Source organism: Crotalus tigris, unplaced genomic scaffold (assembly GCF_016545835.1).
Source record: "Crotalus tigris isolate CLP2741 ecotype Arizona unplaced genomic scaffold, ASM1654583v1 scf7180000024423.372371, whole genome shotgun sequence".
NCBI lineage: Eukaryota > Metazoa > Chordata > Lepidosauria > Squamata > Viperidae > Crotalus > Crotalus tigris.
In genome coordinates, this window is record NW_024100590.1 from 250,001 (window position 1) to 269,417 (window position 19,417).

Below are 19,417 nucleotides of genomic sequence, written 5' to 3' on the forward strand. Positions count from 1 at the left end.
CTAGTTTAATGGAGAGAAGGATGAGGGGGGACATGATAGCTATGTTCCAATATCTCAGGGGCTGCCACAAAGAAGAGGGAGTCGAGCTATTTTCCAAAGCACCTGAAGGCAGGACAAGAAGCAACGGGTGGAAACTGATCAAGGAGAGATTCAACCTAGAAATAAGAAGAAATTTTCTGACAGTGAGAACAATGAAACAGCTTGCGTTCAGAAGTTGTGGGAGCTTCATCACTGGAAACTTTCAAGAAGAGACTGGACTGCCATGTGGACGAGATGACCTACAAGGTTCCTTTTTAATGCCGCGACCCCCAACCGGTCGTACATCGAGGACTACTCAACCGGTCGTAAGTCGAGGACTACTCAACCGGTGCAGCACCGTTTGCAGAATGGGACTTTTGGCGGGCTCAGCAGGGCAGAGACAGCCTGGACAATTCCTATTGGCTTTTGAAAGCCAATAGAATTAGACTCTATTCAAGAGAGTCTGTTCTATTAGCTTTCAAAAGCCAATAGAATAAAAGGGAGTAGCACAGCTAAGGGAAAGGGGGGAAAAAATGGCGGACTGCGTTGTTTGGTGACCCCCGTGAAATGGTCGTTCAACCCCAAATGGGGTCCCGACCCACAGGTGGAGAACCACTGTTCTATTCTATTAGTGAATTTACTCCTCTTACTTGAGTTGCAGGTCCAACCACTGTTTCAGCTGCACCATACAGAGCAGACAACTCCACTCGAGTCTTCCCTGTGAGGAAAAACAGAATTTTAAAAACCAGAATTAATAACACAGGAAGAGAGATTTTACAGAAGAGGAGAGAGTTTGGGACTTTGATTACCTCCCAAGGTGTCCAGACTTGGATCTTCCAGAGAAACGCTCCTCAAAAACAACTCCTGAGGAGAATTTGATGGATTCCTGCTTCCCTCAGAAACTCTGACGTCCTTTGTGAAGGACTTGAAATAGGAGACAGGAGAAAAGAAGAATTAGTGGACATCACATAATACAAAGAGGATTCTTGAAAGCCTCCAATGTTCATCAGTGAGACTAGAAAATAAGAAAGGAATGTCTGTCATCATTTTTTTATAACAGATAATGAAACAATATCCCACAAGAATTAGTGAAACATCTCCACATATTATGAATTCCAGAAACCTGGTAGGGAGATGTCTATGGAGATTCTCAGTCATTCAGGTCACGGTTGTCCCAAAGGCGCTTTTTCAAGAGGCAACTGGACTTTATTTTTTTTCTCTTTGAAGACATTTTGCTTCTCATCCAAGAAATGTTTCCAGCTGTGAGTGGATGGTGCAGAGTGGAAGGATTTATATTCCTTGCAGGCAGCTGTTCATTTTCATTATTTTACAGACGTTGAGGCCACTTGGAAGTTTATCTGTGTCTCAGGGCCAGCTGAGTAATGCAAAGGGGTGTAGACCATTCTCGGAACTGCTTAAAGGACTGTGTTGTAGAATGGAGATAGATGATGTCGTATCTCCCCCCTCTATTGAGAGAGGGCTATTCAACATCGTCTATCTCCAGTCTACAACACAGTCCTTTCTGCAGTTCCAAGAAGGCTCCACAACCATATGCACCATTCAGATGATCCTGAGAACACAGATAAGCCTCCAAGTGGCCTAAACAATTCTCTAAAAGAATGCAAAGGAGTATAAATCCTTCCATTCCCCACCATCCCATTAGAACTGAAGAAGCGTCTTGGATGAGAAGCGAAATGTCTTCAAAGAAAAACAAGAAAGTCCAATTGCCTCGTGAAAAAAGCACCTTTGGGCCTCTGGAAGGGAGAGGTGAAGAATTCAACCACATTCTTTATTCCAGTCAACCCCTTCTGGGCTGCCAAGGTGAAGGTCTCTCACCTGCTCCTTCTGCTCCCCTGCCTGGCTGAGGAGAAGGCCTTCCACCAGGGCCACTGCCTGGGAGCTGGTCTCTGCTCCACACTCCCGCACCCAGCTCTCCATCTCTGGAGGTAGAAGGGCCAGAAACTGCTCCAGAACCACCAGGTCCAGCATCTGGGCTTTGGAGTGCTTTTCTGCTTTGAACCATCGATTACAAAAGTCATGGAGTCGGCTGCAAAGTCCTCGGGGATCCTCAGAAGCCTGATATTGGACGCTCCTGAAGTTGCAGGACTGAACTTCGGAAGGGATGATGGTGTCTTCTTCCAGGATCTTCTGCCCACTTCTTGCCCAGGTCTCCTTACAGCACCCAGGCTGATCAGCTTTTCCAGTTCCCTCACTTGCTAAAGGTCGGGTCTCCATTCTTTCTCTGTCCTGTAACGCAACTCCAAATGGGTCCAAGGACTCTTATGTGAATCTCCAAGAAACGTTTCCTTTAAAGGACTGTTTCTCTTGCTGCAGCTGTGGTGATAGTTAGAGGTTCAGCTTTCTTTAGCGGAGAGATACTTTTATCTATAAAATTATATGATGAGTGCAAATGGCTTCCAGTTTGTGTCTCTAAGATAGAAAATAAAATAAATTCAGAACAAAACCGAATAATAAAGTTGGAAGGGACCTTGGGGGTCTTCTAATCTAACCCTAATCTAATCAAGGACAGAAGCAACCTAGAAGTATGAAGAAATTTCCTCACAGTTAGAACAATTAATCAATGGAATGACTCGCCTCCAGAGGTTGTGAATGCTCCAACAGTGGAAGTTTTTAAGAAGAGACTGGACAATAATTTGTCTGAAATGGTATAGGGTTTCCTGCCTGAGCAATGGGTTGGACTAGAAGACCTCCAAGGACCCTTCCAACTCTGTCATTCTATTCTATTCTATTCTATTCTATTCTATTCTATTCTATTCTATTCTATTCTTGCTGAATTAATGTAGTTGGAACATTTTCTATTTCTTGTTTCTTTCTCACAAGGAAGCTCTTGCTTTTTAAAAACTAAACCTACATTCACCTCCAAGCGGGTTCACGCAACATGTCAACACTCCAAACAAATTAGCCAACCAGAAAATCTCTGTTCCCCTCAACAGAAATGCAAGAACTAGCTTAGGATGCTCCATTACCCTTGTTCAAGACTGACTTTTAGAGCACCAAGACAGACTCTTACAGGCTGGCATCTCCACACAACATGCCCTGAAGCCCAAAAAGGTCAGTCAACAGTAGGAGCCAAGTTCTCCCCCCCAAACAGGGTCTGGAGATATCGTCCTGCTTCACTCCCCCTCCCAAGACAGGTTCCATTGTGAAGGATTTGGCTCTCTTTTGAGCCTCAGCCAGCACCTAGTGCGAATCCGGACCCATGTGGGGCACCTCCTGTCTTGCAAGGCTTTTTTTATCGCTAGCTTGAGATCTTCCTTCTTCTCCCCCCTTCCCCCTCCAGCTGTTCCCAGAAAACAAGGCGGGAAGGACTTCCCCAGTCCCCACTTCTTTCCTGGGAATCCTGAGTTCCGTCAAGGAGGGGGCAACAAGGCCGGTCTGGTCCTCTGCTTCCCCCCCCCCCATGTGTCTGTTGTGTGCATGGAAAGGCGGGCAGCTGGGGAACATGGGATTTGGTCTCTCCCACTCTTGGGACTCAGATGACTGAACTTGCATGAGGACTTGGCATGTGTCCCTCCCTCCTCCAGGATAAGGACCCTCCGCCTCCCTTTGCATAGGAAGAGAGACCCCCCCCTCTCCTCCCTTAGGGCCACATCTGGCTGCCTCCCCTGCAAGACATTCCCCCCGCCTTTTTATTTTCTTTTACCTGCAGCAAAGCGCAGAGGGTGATGGAGAGAGAGTGCAGCGTCCTAGAGAGGCAAAGCTCTGTGACGTCATTTCCTCCTCTTCTCTCCCTCTTGCTCCGGAAAGCCAGCTGTGGCCTTCGTCCTCCAGCCGCCCAATGGTGAAGCGCCCTGTGTTCCCTTCGCTTGGCAGAGGGATCCCCCTGGTGGATGCCTTGTGCAACGCAGGTGCTCAAGGCAAAGAGAGGAGAAAGACTGCAATTTCTATAAAATGCTGTCACGTCCTCTCCAAAAGCGTCTTCTTGCCCTCCTTTCTTTTCTCTTTTTTATAGAGGCTGTTATAAAAGGATGAAACATAGAATAAGACATAGAATAGCAGAGTTGGAAGGTAGCCTTGTAGGTCATCTGGTCCAACCTCCCCCCCCCCCCAGACCGTGGAGACCCATGGTGTATAAGTCTGTGGTTCTCAACCTTTTTAATGCCGTGACCCACAACCAGTCATAAGTCGAGGACTACTCAACTGGTCATAAATCGAGGACTACCCAACCAGTCGTAAGTCGAGGACTACCCAACCAGTCGTAAGTTGAAGACTTTCCTTGCCCGGGAGCCCCGTGCATGCGTGGTGCCGCCCCCTGTGCCGACTGAGGCGTAGCTGGCAAGTGGCAGTGATGGCGCAGGGCGACCACTGGCTGGGCCACCAGCTGGCTCAGCCCAAGGGAGGTAAGGCACCCGCCAGGCCCCACGCGCGCCAGCAACCCACCCTGTGCCCGCCGGCCTCCCACCTCCCACCCCTGGCCCTCTTTTACTTATATTTTTAGTAGTTGCTTAGCAGGGAGGGTGGAAACCTCCAGACAGTTCGCCTTCGCTGCAGACAACTTGCAGCACCGTTTGCAGAATGGGACTTTTGGCGGGCTCAGCAGGGCAGAGACAGCCTGGACAATTTCTATTGGCTTTTGAAAGCCAATAGAATTAGACTCTACTCAAGAGAGTCTATTCTATTGGCTTTCAAAAGCCAATAGAATAAAAGGGAGTAGCACAGCTAAGGGAAAGGGAAAAAAAATGGTGGACTGCGTTGTTTGGCGACCCTCATGAAATGGTCGTTTGACCCCAAATGGGGCCCTGACTCACAGGCTGAGAACCACTGGTCTAAGTGCTATTGCTAGTTGAAATACTAATTTCTTGGTGGAAAGGATTTGGCTGGCTGATTTGACTGGATGGAATTTTGTGATTAATTTCTTTTTGTAGTTCGGATTGTCCCTCGTGGAAGAGCTTGATATAATAATCACCCAGAGTTACCTTGAGATAAGATGCACAGCCTATATTTTATCTCCTTCATGGATTACTGCCTTGTCATAACTCAATGAAGCTATGAGCTATGCCGTGCAGGGCCACTCAAGACGGACAGGTCATAGCAGAGAGTTCTGACAAAATGTGATCCACTGGAGAAGGAAATGGCAAACCACTCCAGTATCTTTGCCATGAAAACCCCATGGACATATAGTATATAGTAACAGCGGCACCCATACCCTTCGCTCAAAAATGGAAAGAGAAAGATACTCCAACCGAAGAGGAAATATTATTGGAAAATTTCAATTGCGCTGAAATGGATAGACTTACATTGGAACTCAAGGATAAAAGTGAAACTAAGTACTACAAAATCTGGGAACAATTTTATGATTGGATAGACAGTAAGAGGGTAGCCAAGACAAATGCATAGTGTTAGAATAAAATATAGATTAGAGATAAATGTATATTTAAAAGATAAATAGATATACAGAAATAAGGGGGAAAGTGTTAATATTATATTATAAATAGTGAGCAAAGCTCAAGAACTATGTCTATATGAGTACTAATATTATTGTAAAATGTCAGAAAATGTATGGAACCAGTGACGTCATATCTATGTCCAATGTGTTTTTAATTTTGTATTACTAATAAAATTTATTTTTTAAAAAAACAACCCATGGACAGTAACAAAAGGCAAAAAGATATGACGCTGGAAGATGAGCCCCCCAGATTGGAAGGTGTCCAATATGCTACTGGGGAAGAGCAGAGGGTTAGTACTAGTAGCGCCAGAAAGAATGAAGCGACTGGGCCAAAGTCGAAAGGACGCTCAGCTGTGGATATCTGGTGGTGAAAGGAAAATCCGATGCTGTAAAGATCTTTTCTCCATAGGAACCTGGAATGTAAGATCCATGAACCAAGGCGAGCTAGACGTAGTCAAAAAAGAGATGACAAGACTGAACATCGACATCTTAGGAATCAGCGAACTAAAATGGACAGGAATGGGTGAATTTAACTCAGATGACCATCAGGTATACTACTGCGGGCAAGAATCCCTCAGAAGAAATGGAGTATCCTTCATAGTCAATAAAAGAATAGGAAAAGCAATACTGGGATACAGTCCCCAAAATGACAGAATGATCTCAGTTCGAATCCAAGGCAAACCATTCAATATCACAGTAGTCCAAATCTATGCCCCAACCACTGGTGCTGAAGAGGATGAAATTGACCGGTTCTATGAAGCCCTATACCACCTTATAGAATTAACACCCAAAAATGATGTCCTTATCATCATGGGGGATTGGAATGCTAAAGTAGGAAGCCAAAAGATAACTGGAATAACAGGCAAGTTTGGCTTTGGAGTACAAAATAAAGCAGGGCACAAGCTGATAGAATTTTGTCAAGAGAATATGATGGTCATAACAAACACTTTTTTTCCAACAGCCCAAGAGACGCCTCTACACATGGACATCACCAGACAGTCAACATAGAAATCAGATTGACTATATGCTCTGCAGCCAAAGATGGAGAAGCTCTATACAGTCAGTAAAAACAAGACCAGGAGCTGACTGTGGCTCAGATCATGAGCTTCTCGTTGCAAAATATAGGCTTAAATTGAAGAAAGTAGGGAAAAGCACTAGGCCACTCAGGTATGAACTATATCATATTCCTGATGAATATACAGTAGAGGTGACAAATAGATTTAAGGAATTAGATCTGATAGACAGAGTGCCTGAAGAACTATGGACGGAGGTTCGCAACATTGTACAAGAGGTAGCAACTAAAACCATCCCAAAGAAAAAGAAATGCAAGAAAGCAAAATGGCTGTCTGAGGAAGCTTTGCAAATAGCTGAGGAAAGAAGGGAAGTGAAAGGCAAAGGAGAAAGATACATCCAATTGAATGCAGAATTCCAGAGAATAGCTAGAAGAGATACTTAAATGAACAGTGCAAAGAAATAGAAGAAAACAATAGAATAGGGAGGACCAGAGATCTCTTCAAGAAAAATTGGAGATATGAAGGGAACGTTTCATGCAAAGATGGGCATGATAAAGGATCAAAATGGCAGGGATCTAACAGAGGCAGAAGAGATTAAGAAAAGGTGGCAAAACTACACAGAAGAACTATACAAGAACGAACTTAACGTCCCAGATAACCACGATGGGGTGGTCACTGACCTCGAGCCAGACATCCTAGAATGTGAAGTGAAATGGGCCTTAGGAAATCGGAGCAACAACAAAGCTAGTGGAGGTGACAGCATTCCAGATGAGCTATTCAAAACCTTAAAAGACGATGCAGTAAAAGTGCTACACTCAATTTGCTAGCAAATTTGGAAAACTCAACAGTGGCCACAGGATTGGAAAAGATCAGTTTACATTCCAATTCCAAAGAAAGGCAATGCCAAAGAATGTTCAAACTATCGCACCATTGCACTCATTTCACATGCTAGTAAAGTTATGCTTAAAATCCTATAAGCTAGACTCCAGCAGTATGTGGACCGAGAACTACCAGAAGTACAGGCAGGATTTTGAAGAGGCAGAGGAACTAGAGATCAAATTGCCAACATACGCTGGATCATGGAGAAAGATAGGGAGTTCCAGAAAAAATCTACTTCTGCTTTGTTGACTATGCTAAAGCCTTTGATTGTGTGGATCACAACAAATTGTGGCAAGTTCTTAAAGAGATGGAAGTACCAGACCATCTTATTTGTCTCTTGGGAAACCTATATGTGGGTCAAGAACCAACAGTGAGAACTGGACACGGAACCACTGATTGGTTCAAAATTGGGAAAGGAGTCCAGCAAGGCTGTATACTGTCACCCTGCCTATTTAACTTATATGTAGAGCACATCATGAGAAAGGCAGGGCTAGATGAATCAAAAGTTGGAATTAAGATTGCCGGGAGAAATATCAACAACCTAAGATATGCAGATGATACCACTCTAATGGCAGAAAGTGAAGATGCCTTTTGATGCGGGTTAAGAAGGAGAGTGCAAAATTTGGCTTGAAACTCAACATTAAGAAAACCAAAATCATGGCATCTGGCCCTCTCAATTCCTGGCAAATAGATGGGGAAGAAATGGAGGTAGTGACAGATTTTATTTTTCTGGGCTCAAAGATCACCTCAGATGGGGACTGCAGCCAAGAAATTAAAAGACGCTTGCTCCTAGGGAGGAAAGCTATGGCAAATCTAGACAGCATACTAAAAAGCAGAGACATCGCCCTGCCAACAAAAGTGCGTATAGTCAAGGCCATGGTTTTCCCAGTTGCAATGTATGGCTGTGAAAGTTGGACCATAAGAAAGGCTGAGCAACAAAGAATTGAAGCCTTTGAACTATGGTGCTGGAGAAGACTCCTGCGAGTCCCTTGGATTGCAAGGTGTTCAAACCGGTCAGTCCTAGAAGAGATCAACCTCGACTGCTCTTTAGAAGGCCAGATCCTGAAGTTGAAACTCAAATATTTGGCCACCTAATGAGAAGGAAGGACTCACTGGAGAAGGGCCTAATGCTGGGAAAGATTGAGAGCAATAGAAGAATGAGACGACAGAGAATGAGGTGGCTGGATGGAGTCATTGATGCAGTAGGAGTGAACTTAAATGGACTCCAGAAGATGGGAGAGGACAGGAAGACCTGGAGGAACGTTGTCCATGGGGTCGCGATGGGTTGGATATGACTTCGCAATTAATAACAACATATGTTATAAATAAATAAATAAATAAATAATGATAATAAGTCGTTTGGGTGCTGGATTAGAAACTGGAGGACCATGAGATCTAGTACCCCTTAGGTAAGGGGCCTAACCTGTGGGCTGTGGACCACTACCGGGCTGCGGTCCATTGACTACCATGCCACTTGAGTGGCTAGTTTGTGTGCGAATCTTCATGCTCTCGTATAGCCCCAGTCACGTGACCATTGCTGTATTGTGGCTACTCGCAGCCCCACTCATGTGAGCCTTGCCATGACATTTGTAGCCCCACTCATGTGAGCATCATCCTGAGCGTTTGTGGCTGCATTTGTGTGAGCGTCGCGGCATTTGTGGCCCCACTCGCGCGAGCATTCGCAGCCCCAATTGTGCATCATGGGTGTACATGGCTCAACATCCGGTTCCGGTTTGTGATGACTCTGGTCGTGTTTGGAAGCTCGTCTCCACATCGGCCGTGTTTTCTTCTCCAGTAGACTCCCTAGTGGGGAGGAGGCTTGCTGGTGGCTGCGGGAGGGCAGCAGCTTCTCTCGCGCTCCAGCTATCTCCTTAGGGCAGACGGAGCAAAGATCATCCTGCAAGATGGCCGATTACTCTGCTGCACCAGCTGAAAGTCACAAGTACATCTAAGCATGAAAGCCTCACCACGGACGATCCGGGTGAGACCACTCCTGCTCCTCTCTTTACCCTATTGTGTTCTTTTTGCCTGTAAAAGCTTTGTTGGAATTATTTCCTTATCTTGAAAAAGCAGCTTTTGTATGTTTGGGAAGAAAGGCGTTGAACAAAAGAATAGAACAAATAACTTTAATGACTATATTTTACTCTCATCTACTTTGGGGAACAGAAAAAAACTCCTTTTTAGAGCTGTACTATTATTTTACACTGGAAGATTATTTCTTTTTCCACCTTTTCCTTTAAAAGACAGAAAAAATGGAGTCTGGAAAAGATTTCTTAACCTACTGAGGACATCTAGTGGCGAAAAGTTAATACTGGAACTGCTGGTTACTGTCTGGAGATGAGGTAGATTTGACCTTCAAACTATTTTTGAAGAGAAAAGATAAGCTGATGTACTTGTGGAAATTGTGGGGGTGGATACTGCTTAACTTCTATTAAAGACAGCCTCCACTAAAAGATAAAAGGGACTCTCTTCAATTACTATTAAAATGGAGAAACCTCATTCACAATTAAACTGTAAACTTATATTGGAAAAGATTCATGAGGCTACTGAAGAAATATGCGCTAAAATGAAAGAGATTACTACAGAATTAAGAACCATAAGCTTTACCTCAAAACGTTCAAACTGATTTACAGACAGCATCTGACTATTGTATAAATCAAAACACATTAGAAGAGGAATCAACTGAGATTAAAGAGGCATTTATTTTACCTTACAAGCATTTCATCTATATCTTTGAGGATCAGAAGAACCAAAGACTGAGATTTGAACCTTTAAAACAATGAGGCTTTAAGGACAAGAGAAATAGACACCCAATGCAGAGGATGGGATGCTTTTTACTGATTCAAATGATACTACAAACAACAAAGGGAGATTTATCGACTGAAAGGGAAGCTTTGTTATGGAAACCTACCTGGCACAAAAAGAAAGCCAGAATAAGACTGAAAAGAGAAATTTAAAATTATATGTAATGGATTAAAAGACACTGTAGAATTATGGAATGATTTGAGGATTAAGATTTAGAGTTAGAAAAGAAAAATGGGTGATTATTAGAATATATACCTTAAATAGATTAAGAATGTATTTCTTGGAATAATAATAATAGGTTTATTTCCATGAAAACCACTATGTAATGGAATGAAGAAAACTAAAGAGGCTTTTTAGATCTGGATTAATAATTAATTAATTATGTTAAATGAGCAAGATGACATTTTTGTGTGATAACATGGGTGTTTTTTAGGTATGATAATTATTTGGATGGAATTTGAATTTTCTCTAATGGATGGAAATGATTTAAGGTTTGATATTATTTTGCTATGTTAAAGAGATTGATTGATTGATGGACTATATGTATAGTCTAGACTAATATGTATAGTCTAGACTAATATTTTATTTTAATTAGGATAAATATTGTGTAGTGGAAGAAGAAATAAATGAGACTTGTGATAAAATTAAGGATTTAAGAGATCATGAACTAGATTATACCTGGAAGGGATACCTGAAGTGAGAACGTATTCATTTAAGGTTAAATTTGATTATGTTAATTGTAAAGTCATAATGCTCTAAAACAGGTTTAGGATTTATAGAAACTTAATCTAGAAATGGATTAGTTTTAATATATTATGCTATTTGAGGGAAATAGAGAGGGAATATTTGATGTATTGATGTGAGCTATTCATATATGGTTTTATTTTTGGATGTTTGATTACCCCAGCACCACGGTGTGTCTCGAGCACTTTGTTTTAAGAATTAAAAAACCAATAAAATTTGTTTTAAAAAAGTGTACATGGCTCCACTCACACGAGCATCACTGCAAACATTGCAGTGTTCATGCACGAGCACACAGCACAAAATCATCCCTTCTTTCTCTCCTCACACTCACTCTAGGCCGCCAATGCCGAAAGGTTGGGAAACTCAGCTGGGTGACTTTTGGCCTGTCATTCTCTTTTGGTAAACCACTCACAGGCCATTTGTGGTAGGAAAAATAGGAGGGGGTATTCAGCTGGAGTTCTGATATCTTTTGACAGAAAGGGTTTCCCTCAGCACCCATGGCCAGCTGAGTCAAGTAATCAGCCAAAAGCCAGAAGGGGTTCAAACTCCCTTCTAAATCAAGAGAATCTCTGCTTTGGATGGAATTCCTAAAGATCTATGGGGCTGGATTTCAACCCAAACCACCGATTCAACCATAGCTTCGTCATTAGGTGCGGAAAATTACTGGGGATCTAAAGAAGAAAACCTTTGATCTTGGACATTGTAACTCTGGAACAGGGTCCGGATTCCTGTCCTGTGCTGCATGGGTAAAAAGTGCATTTAAGAAAGGAAGAATGAAGCTACAAGACTGAAACTTTATGTAAAAATAATTTTGGAGACTAGTCCTTAAAAGAATGGAAACCAAAAGGGACCTTTATTGAAGAAATTGCATGATGACAGCAAAGCTGAGATTGCCCATCCATAGCTTAAACCTGGCATGGTGTTTTTTTTTATCATCCCAAGAGTTGAGAAAGCCAGAAGACTAAATAAAAGAGAACTGAAAGTGAGGGTGAAGCTCTTTCTCTCAGCTTGTGGGTTGGTTGCTGAACATTTCATTACCAGACTAGGTAACATCTTCAGCAGAGTTTAGAGGACGTCAGTGTAAAGTGTTCTTGTTTACAAGGGCTTCAGGTGTCAAGAGAGGGTTTTGTGATGGGTTTTGAGATGGGGAGGTTACATCAGGCCAGGGTCATTGAGAGGTGAACTTTTGGGGGGCTTACATGGGTTGGTTGAAGGTCGGTGCTCTCTCCAGTTGGCTGTGTGGTTGATTTGGATTCTGAGGAGTTCATAGGCTGGTTGTAGGTCAATGTGCCTGTTGATGGAATTGCTCCCCATCACAAGACCCATCAGAAGCCTCTCACTGATGACTCACACCTGACCCATCATAAGACCCATCACAATAGAATGGAATAGAACGGAAGGGAATAGAATAGAATCTGGGGGGGACTTTGGAGGTCTAGTCCAGCTTCCTGATTCAAGCAGGAGAATCTATACCATCTGAAACAAGTGACTATCCAGTTTCTTCTTAAAAATCTTCAGTGGTGGAACGCCCACGATTTCTGGAGGCAAGTTGTTCCACTGGTTAATTGTCCACAGTTAGGAACTTTCTCCTTAATTCCAGGTTGCTTCTCCCTTTGATCAGTTTCCAACCATTGTTTCTTGTCCTGCCTCTGGTGCTTTGGAGAATAATTTGACCCACTCTTCTTTGGCGCAGCCTCTCAAATACTGGAATATTGCTATCATGTCTCCCCTATTTCTTTTCTTTAGACTTGCAAAACCCGAATCCTGCAGCCCTTCTTCATGTTTTAGTCTCCAGGCCTTTGATCATCTTAGTTGCTGTTCTCTGACCCTCTCTTGACACCCCCACATCTGAAGCCCTTATAAACACTTAACCCTGACATCCTCTAAACTCCGCTAACGATGTTACCGAGTCTGGTAACAAAATATTTGGAAACCAACCTACAAGATTGGAAAACAAACCTTCACCCTCATCCTACACCCAAGCTACAGATATTCACCACTATTGCAGAAATGAAAGTGTTGACTGTCAAGGCTGCTAACATTGGATGTTCTTGCTTGACACATATGAAGAAGAAAACATGTTTTATTTAACCTGTGTATCACTTCTAGAGTTAAAGTCAGACAATGTTAGAAGAGAAGGGGGGAAAGTATGTACTCAGGGGATAGTTAGTCACAACAATATTTCAGTACAGTATTTCCAAGGTCACTTGTAACCAGAGGAGTTAGGGGAGGGAAAGTTCACACTTCAAACTAATTGATGAATGTGATTGATGACTGTTAAATGAAGGAGTGAGTTATGCTTTGTTACAGGTGATTGGGGGAGGGAGGATTCAGTTTTTGGCTTCATTATGTATGTGCCGAAGCTATGTAGTAATAAAAGGATTCTTTAAGGTAAACAAAGCCTCAAAGTTCTTTGAAAAGCTTCTTCTTTCGGAACCATGACATTGACCACCCTTGTAATTAATGTTCAATGATGGAGATGTAAATTAAGGAGCAAAAAGAGCAAAGTCAAAACCCAGAGTCATTGTTATGTAACTGTTAGGTGCTTCTAGTGGCCAATAAATTGAGATGCAAAAAGTGAAGGGTTCCAAAATGTGTCTTCCAAGAAAGAGTATATTCAGGGCTCTGTATGGACAAACGCTCAACATTATTCAAAAAAAAAAAAAACCAATTGTATTTTTCTCCACTCTCTTCAGAATCGTTGTTCCTTCTTATTTTCCGTTCATTCCCTAACATTTCATTTCTCCACAGTAATAAATAGCTCAAAAGTCCCAAATTTCTGATAATTTGTTTATACGGTTCTTTTCTGTGCTCATAAAGGGACTGACGTTGAGTTCACCCCTTTCCACACTCCAGACAAATGTACGATTTTTCCTAGTGTGGGTCCATTGATGGGAAGTGAGATTACTTGACAAAGTGAAACATCTTCCACAATCTGGGCATTTATATGGTTTCTCTCCAGTGTGGCTCCTTTGATGGGAAGTGAGGGAAGTTGACGAAGTGAAACAACTTCCACACTCCAAGCATTTATATGGTTTCTCCCCAGTGTGGATTCTATTATGTACAATATAGTGACCTTTATGTCTGAAGCTTTTTGCACAGTTCTTGCATTTGTAGGGTTTCTCCCCAGTGTGGATCATTTTATGAGCAGTAAGACAATTTGAAGCTCTGAAGCCCTTTCCACACTCTGGACATTTATATGGTTTCTCTCCAGTGTGGATTCTGTTATGTACAATATATTCATGTTTTAGTCTGAAGCTTTTTGCACAGTTCTTGCATTTGTAAGGTTTCTCCCCGGTGTGGATCATTTTGTGAGCAGTAAGATAACGTGAAGTTGTAAAGCTCTTTCCACACTCCAAGCATTTATATGGTTTTTCTCCGGTGTGGATTCTTTTATGGTAAGTGAAGGAACTTGAATGAGTGAAGCGTTTTCCACACTCTGTACATTTATATGGTTTCTCTCTGGTGTGTTTTTGGTAATGAACTTTATACTGATATTTTTCACTGAAGGTCTTTCCACACTTGGGGCATTCGTATGGTTTCTCGCCTATGTGACTCTTAAAATGGGAAGTGAGGCTTTGTGGAAAATTGAAGCCCTTTCCGCATACCCTGCATTTGTACGGTTTTTCTCCTGTGTGGATCCTTTTATGGGAAGCAAGATAATTTGAGTCTCTGAAGCTTTTTCCGCAATCCAGGCATTTATATGGTTTCTCTCCTTGTATTCTCTGAGGCAAAGTAACCAAGAAGGTCCTTCGGAAACGTTTTCCATGTTCATTTTGTTTCTGTATCGTGTGGCTTCTGCAACAGTTGTATAATCCTGATTCGTCTGCGGGTACTTTTCCACACTCTGCCCAAGCCTCTTTTTCTGGTTGATCATCTTTGCCCGAGAAGTCACTGACAGCTACATATGGTAAAGTAGGGCATTTCTCTAGCTCTCCTTTTAATAATTTTTCCTCAGAACTCTGCTTTCCAAAAAATGTCTCTGCGTGCTTCATTCTGCCTTTTTGCAATGGTGCTGCTGATTCTTGGCCAGAATCCTTCATCTCCCATTCACCACCTGCTTGAAGCAGAAAAAAAGAAAAAAAAGAAAAATTGATATAAAGCAGTGGTGGTGAACCTATGGCATGCGTGCCAGAAGTGGCACTCAGAGCTCTCTGTGGGCACACGTGTCATTGTCCCAGCCCCTCCTCCCCCAGCGGCACCCTCATCAGCAGCACCCCTGGAGGAGAGACACCCCCCGAGCGTAGCCTGCACAGAGAAGAGCAGCCAAGGACATGGCAGCTGGGCAGCGGGGACAAGACTCTGCCCTCTCACCCCGTCATATGCAGTTGATGCTGTGGCGTGCGGGTGGAGGGTGTGGCTGCCATTGTGCTTTTGGGCCACCTGGGCGATCTGCGGTGGGTGGCCCTGCCAGCGGGTGGGTGGGGGGCGCAGCAGGTGGGGGGCGGGGCAGTTATTGGGTTCTCAGTCTCTAAAAGGTTTGTCATAACTGACATAAAGTGAGGTGCAAACAGACTCAGGCCTTCCCATTGTTGCATTTCTTGTTTGAAGATTAATCAAAATTATGGCCCCACCCTCTCAAATCTTCTTCCTTTTATCTTTTTTTGTGATTCCTCTGCCTGTGTCTATCAGGGTATGTTCAAAACAAGGGGCAATGCCTGGTACTGGTGTCAGGTCCCCAGAGAATATTATTGTCTCCTTATTCCTATTCCTGAATCTGTAACTTTTCTTTGTGGCCTGCCGTTCTGTTGGGAGGGGGGATGTCTTGGGGATACTTTGCACTGTCCGGCTATGGTGCCCTTCCCCCAGGGGATGGAATGCATCATCCTTATCTGAGAGATGGTTGCGTTTGGAGCCAGGAGGAAACGAAAGCGAGAAAGACCTTGAAAGAATGTGCCAAAGCCAATGATCAAAACACTATTCCACCTGCGGATTGGCTGGAATCAAATGAACACTGGATTCTGGGGGCGAGGAGTATTGAATAATGCTTTTATTATATCGCTTCCATAGGTTTTTCCTCAGACCTTGCCTTGTTTTCCCTCCTATCACGAGCCCCTAATAAAAGTTCCTTTTGAGACAATGCCTGTTTCAAGAGTTCTGCTTTCTTAAGTGGCTTAGGGAGGGAGGGAGGGAGGAAGGGCAAGGCTTTAGCTGGAGAGATTATTGTTTAATTCTATGAGCTGGTGTCTGGGAACCTCAGAGTTACTTTTGCTTCAACATTACCATGCCGTATATTCAATATAACAGTAAGATTTTCGGAAACGGAATGTACTGGGATTTTTATTTGGATCCTCGAGCTGGATGTTGACAAGTGTTTCCCTTAACAACTGTGGGAAGAAAGGTCATAAAATGAGCCAAAACTCATTTACCAACCCTCTCGCTTAGTATGTCAACGATGCTAACATTGGATGTTCCTGCTCTGACAACTGAAAATTGGCACAAGCTCCATCTAAGCAGAGCACTTGATCGATAGATAGATATTCAATATTTTTATGCACTGAAATGTTTGCTTAGTAGTTTATTAATTTATTAAATTTATATGCCTCACACCATCTTCCCAATAGGGTGACTCTGGGTGGCTTAAAGAATGCTGAGGGAGATGGATGGCCTAGAAACATGAAAGATAAATAGATGCATGGATAGATATAGATAGATAGGATGAATATGATAGAAAGATAGGTAGATAGATAGGATGAATATGACAGATAGATGGATAGATGGATAGATAGATAGGATGAATATGATACATAGATAGATAGGATGAATATGATAGATAGATAGATAGATAGATAGATAGATAGATAGATAGATAGATAGGATAGATATTTCCTCGGAGTAGAAAAAGGCTAGATCTCTTCCTGCTTCTTCCCAAAGGGTGATATCTCTTATTAGATATCTTCTAATAAGAAAAAGCAGATGGTATTTAATTACTAAACTCTCTGATGGGCGAGTAGCAAACCTGCTTACCCAGAGAGGCCACGTTCCTATAATTTTCCAGCATGACTTCCCAATGGAGCGCTTTTTGGTCAGAATCCAGCTGAGACCACTCCTCCTTGGAGAAATACACAGCCACCTCCTCGAAGGACACCAGACCCTCCTGAACAAGGAAAACAAAGAACCGAACAGGGTCAAGGAGGATTTGGAAGGTCTATCCCATTACACACAAATTCCCAAAGGAAAGACGTGCACTAGTTGAATGATTGTGCTTGGTAGGATTCCAAGGTTGAGGTGATAAAAATAGATCAAAAGCCTTTGAGTGAAGAAATAGTTCGGGCAACTTTAATCGATGATTGATGTAGCAAGACTTTCAGTGCCATTCAAGGAGAGTAATCCTAGTTTCCTTACAGATCTACCCTCTCTCTCTCTCTCTCTCTCTCTCTCTCTCTCTCTCTCTCTCTCTCTCTCTCTCTCTCTCTCTCTACCTACCATCCTCTTTCTCTATCATCTATCATCTCTATCATCTATCTATCTATCTATCTATCTATCTATCTATCTATCTATCTATCTATCTATCTATCTATCTATCTATCTATCTATCTATCTAGTCATTGGCTGAACTGAAGATGAGAAAGCAGAGAAAAATTCCTTGAAGAAAATTTTACAAAGCAGGATAGTTTGGCCTCCACATCCAGACATCTATCCTATTACACACAAATTCCCAAAGGAAAGACATGCACTAAGTTGAATGGCTGTGCCTCGTAGGATTCCAAAGTTTAGGTGATAAAAATAGATCAAAAGCCTTTGAGTGAAGAAATATTTCAGGCAACTTTAATTGATGATTGATGTGGCAAGACTTACAGTGCCATTCAGTGAAAGTAATCCTAGTTTCCTTATCTATCTATGTCTGTCTGTCTGTCTGCCTGCCTACCTACCTTTTTCTATCATCTATCATCTCTCAATGTATATTATCTATCTATCTATCTATCTATCTATCTATCTATCTACCTACCTACCTACCTACCTACCTATCATCTCTTATCTCTATCATCTATCTATGTTGGTCTGTCTGTCTGTCCATCTGTCTCTCTATCATCACTCTCTCATTATCTATCTATCTATCTATCTATCTATCTATCTATCTATCTATCTATCTATCTATCTATCCATCCATCCAACTCTCTTTCTCACTCTATTTATCTATCTCTATCTCTCTATCTAGCTATTATCTTTCATCTATATATATATATATATCATCTATCTGTATGTCTGTCTAACTATAACTCAAACATATGAAGAACGGTTACAGGAACTGGGCATGGCTAATCTAGTGAAGAGAAGGACCGGGGTGACATGATAGCAGTGTTCCAATATTTGAGGGGATGCCACAGAGAGGAGGGGGGTCAACCTATTCTCCAAAGTACCTGAAGGCCAGGCAAGGAATAACAGATGGAAACTGATCAAGGAGAGATTCAACCTAGAAATAAGGAGAATTTTTCTGAGGGTGAGAACATCAACCAATGGAACGTATTGCCTTCAGAAGTTCTGGGAGCTTCATCACTGGAGACTTTCAAGAAGAGACTAGACTACCATCTGTCAGAAATTGTATAGGGTCTCCTGTTTAGACAGGGGATTGGCCTAGATCAGGGGTAGGCAACCTTGGCTCTTTCATGACTCATGGACTTCAACTCCCAGAATTCCTGAGACATCCATATTTCATTAGTGAATTTGCTCTTCTTACTTGAGTTGTAGGTCCAACTACTGTTTCAGCTGCACTATAAAGAGCAGACAACTCCACTGTAGTCTTCCCTGTGAGGAAAAACAGAAATTTAAAAAGCATAATTAACACAGGAAGAGAGATTTTACAGAAAAGGAGAGAGTTTGGGACTTTCTGGAGAAGTGAGGACCTCTGATTACCTCCCAAGGTATCCAGACTTGGATCTTCCAGAGAAACGCTCCTCAAAAACTCCTGAGGAGAATTTGATGGATTCCTGCTTCCCTCAGAAACTCGGATGTCCTTTGTGAAGGACTTGAAATAGGAGACAGGAGAAAAGAAGAATTAGTGGACATACAAAGTGGATTCTTGAAAGCTTCCAATGTTCATCAGTGAGGCTGGAAAATAAGAAAGGAATGTCTGTCATCATTTTTTTTATAACAGGTAATGAAACAATATCCCACAAGAATTAGTGAAACATCTCCACATATTATGAATTCCAGAAACCTGGTAGGGAGATGTCTATGGAGATTCTCAGTTATCCACATCATGGTTGTCCCAAAGATGCTTTTTCAGGAGGCAACTGGATTTTCTTTTTTTTCTCTTTGAAGACATTTCGCTTCTCATCCAAGAAATGTTTCCAGCTGTGAGTGGATGGTGCAGAGTGGAGGGATTTATATTCCTTGCAGGCAGCTGGTCATTTTCATTGTTTTAGAGATGTTGAGGCCACTTGGAAACTTATCTGTGTCTCAGGGCCAGCTGAGTAGTACAAATGGGTGTAGACCCTTCTTGGAACTGCTTAAAGGACTGTGTTGTAGAATGGAGATAGATGATGTCGTATCCCCCCCCTCTATTGAGAGAGGGTTATTCAACATCATTTATCTCCAGTCTACAACACAG

At 42.5% G+C, this 19,417-nt stretch overlaps 1 protein-coding gene across 1 annotated transcript in view; it reads right to left on the reverse strand.

Annotated features, from left to right (window-relative positions):
• The window catches only part of LOC120302126 (zinc finger protein 91-like), a 32,368-nt gene that overhangs the window by 11,083 nt on the left and 1,868 nt on the right, over nt 1–19,417 (reverse strand). Inside the window, exons 3-9 of the mRNA XM_039330039.1 lie at nt 18,721–18,832; nt 18,545–18,612; nt 16,834–16,963; nt 13,632–14,926; nt 1,855–2,295; nt 828–942; nt 669–736 (exon numbers count right to left, since the gene is read on the reverse strand). Of these exons, the coding sequence (XP_039185973.1) occupies nt 669–736; nt 828–942; nt 1,855–2,295; nt 13,632–14,926; nt 16,834–16,963; nt 18,545–18,612; nt 18,721–18,832 (2,229 nt within the window). The remainder of the gene's footprint in view (nt 1–668; nt 737–827; nt 943–1,854; nt 2,296–13,631; nt 14,927–16,833; nt 16,964–18,544; nt 18,613–18,720; nt 18,833–19,417) is intronic.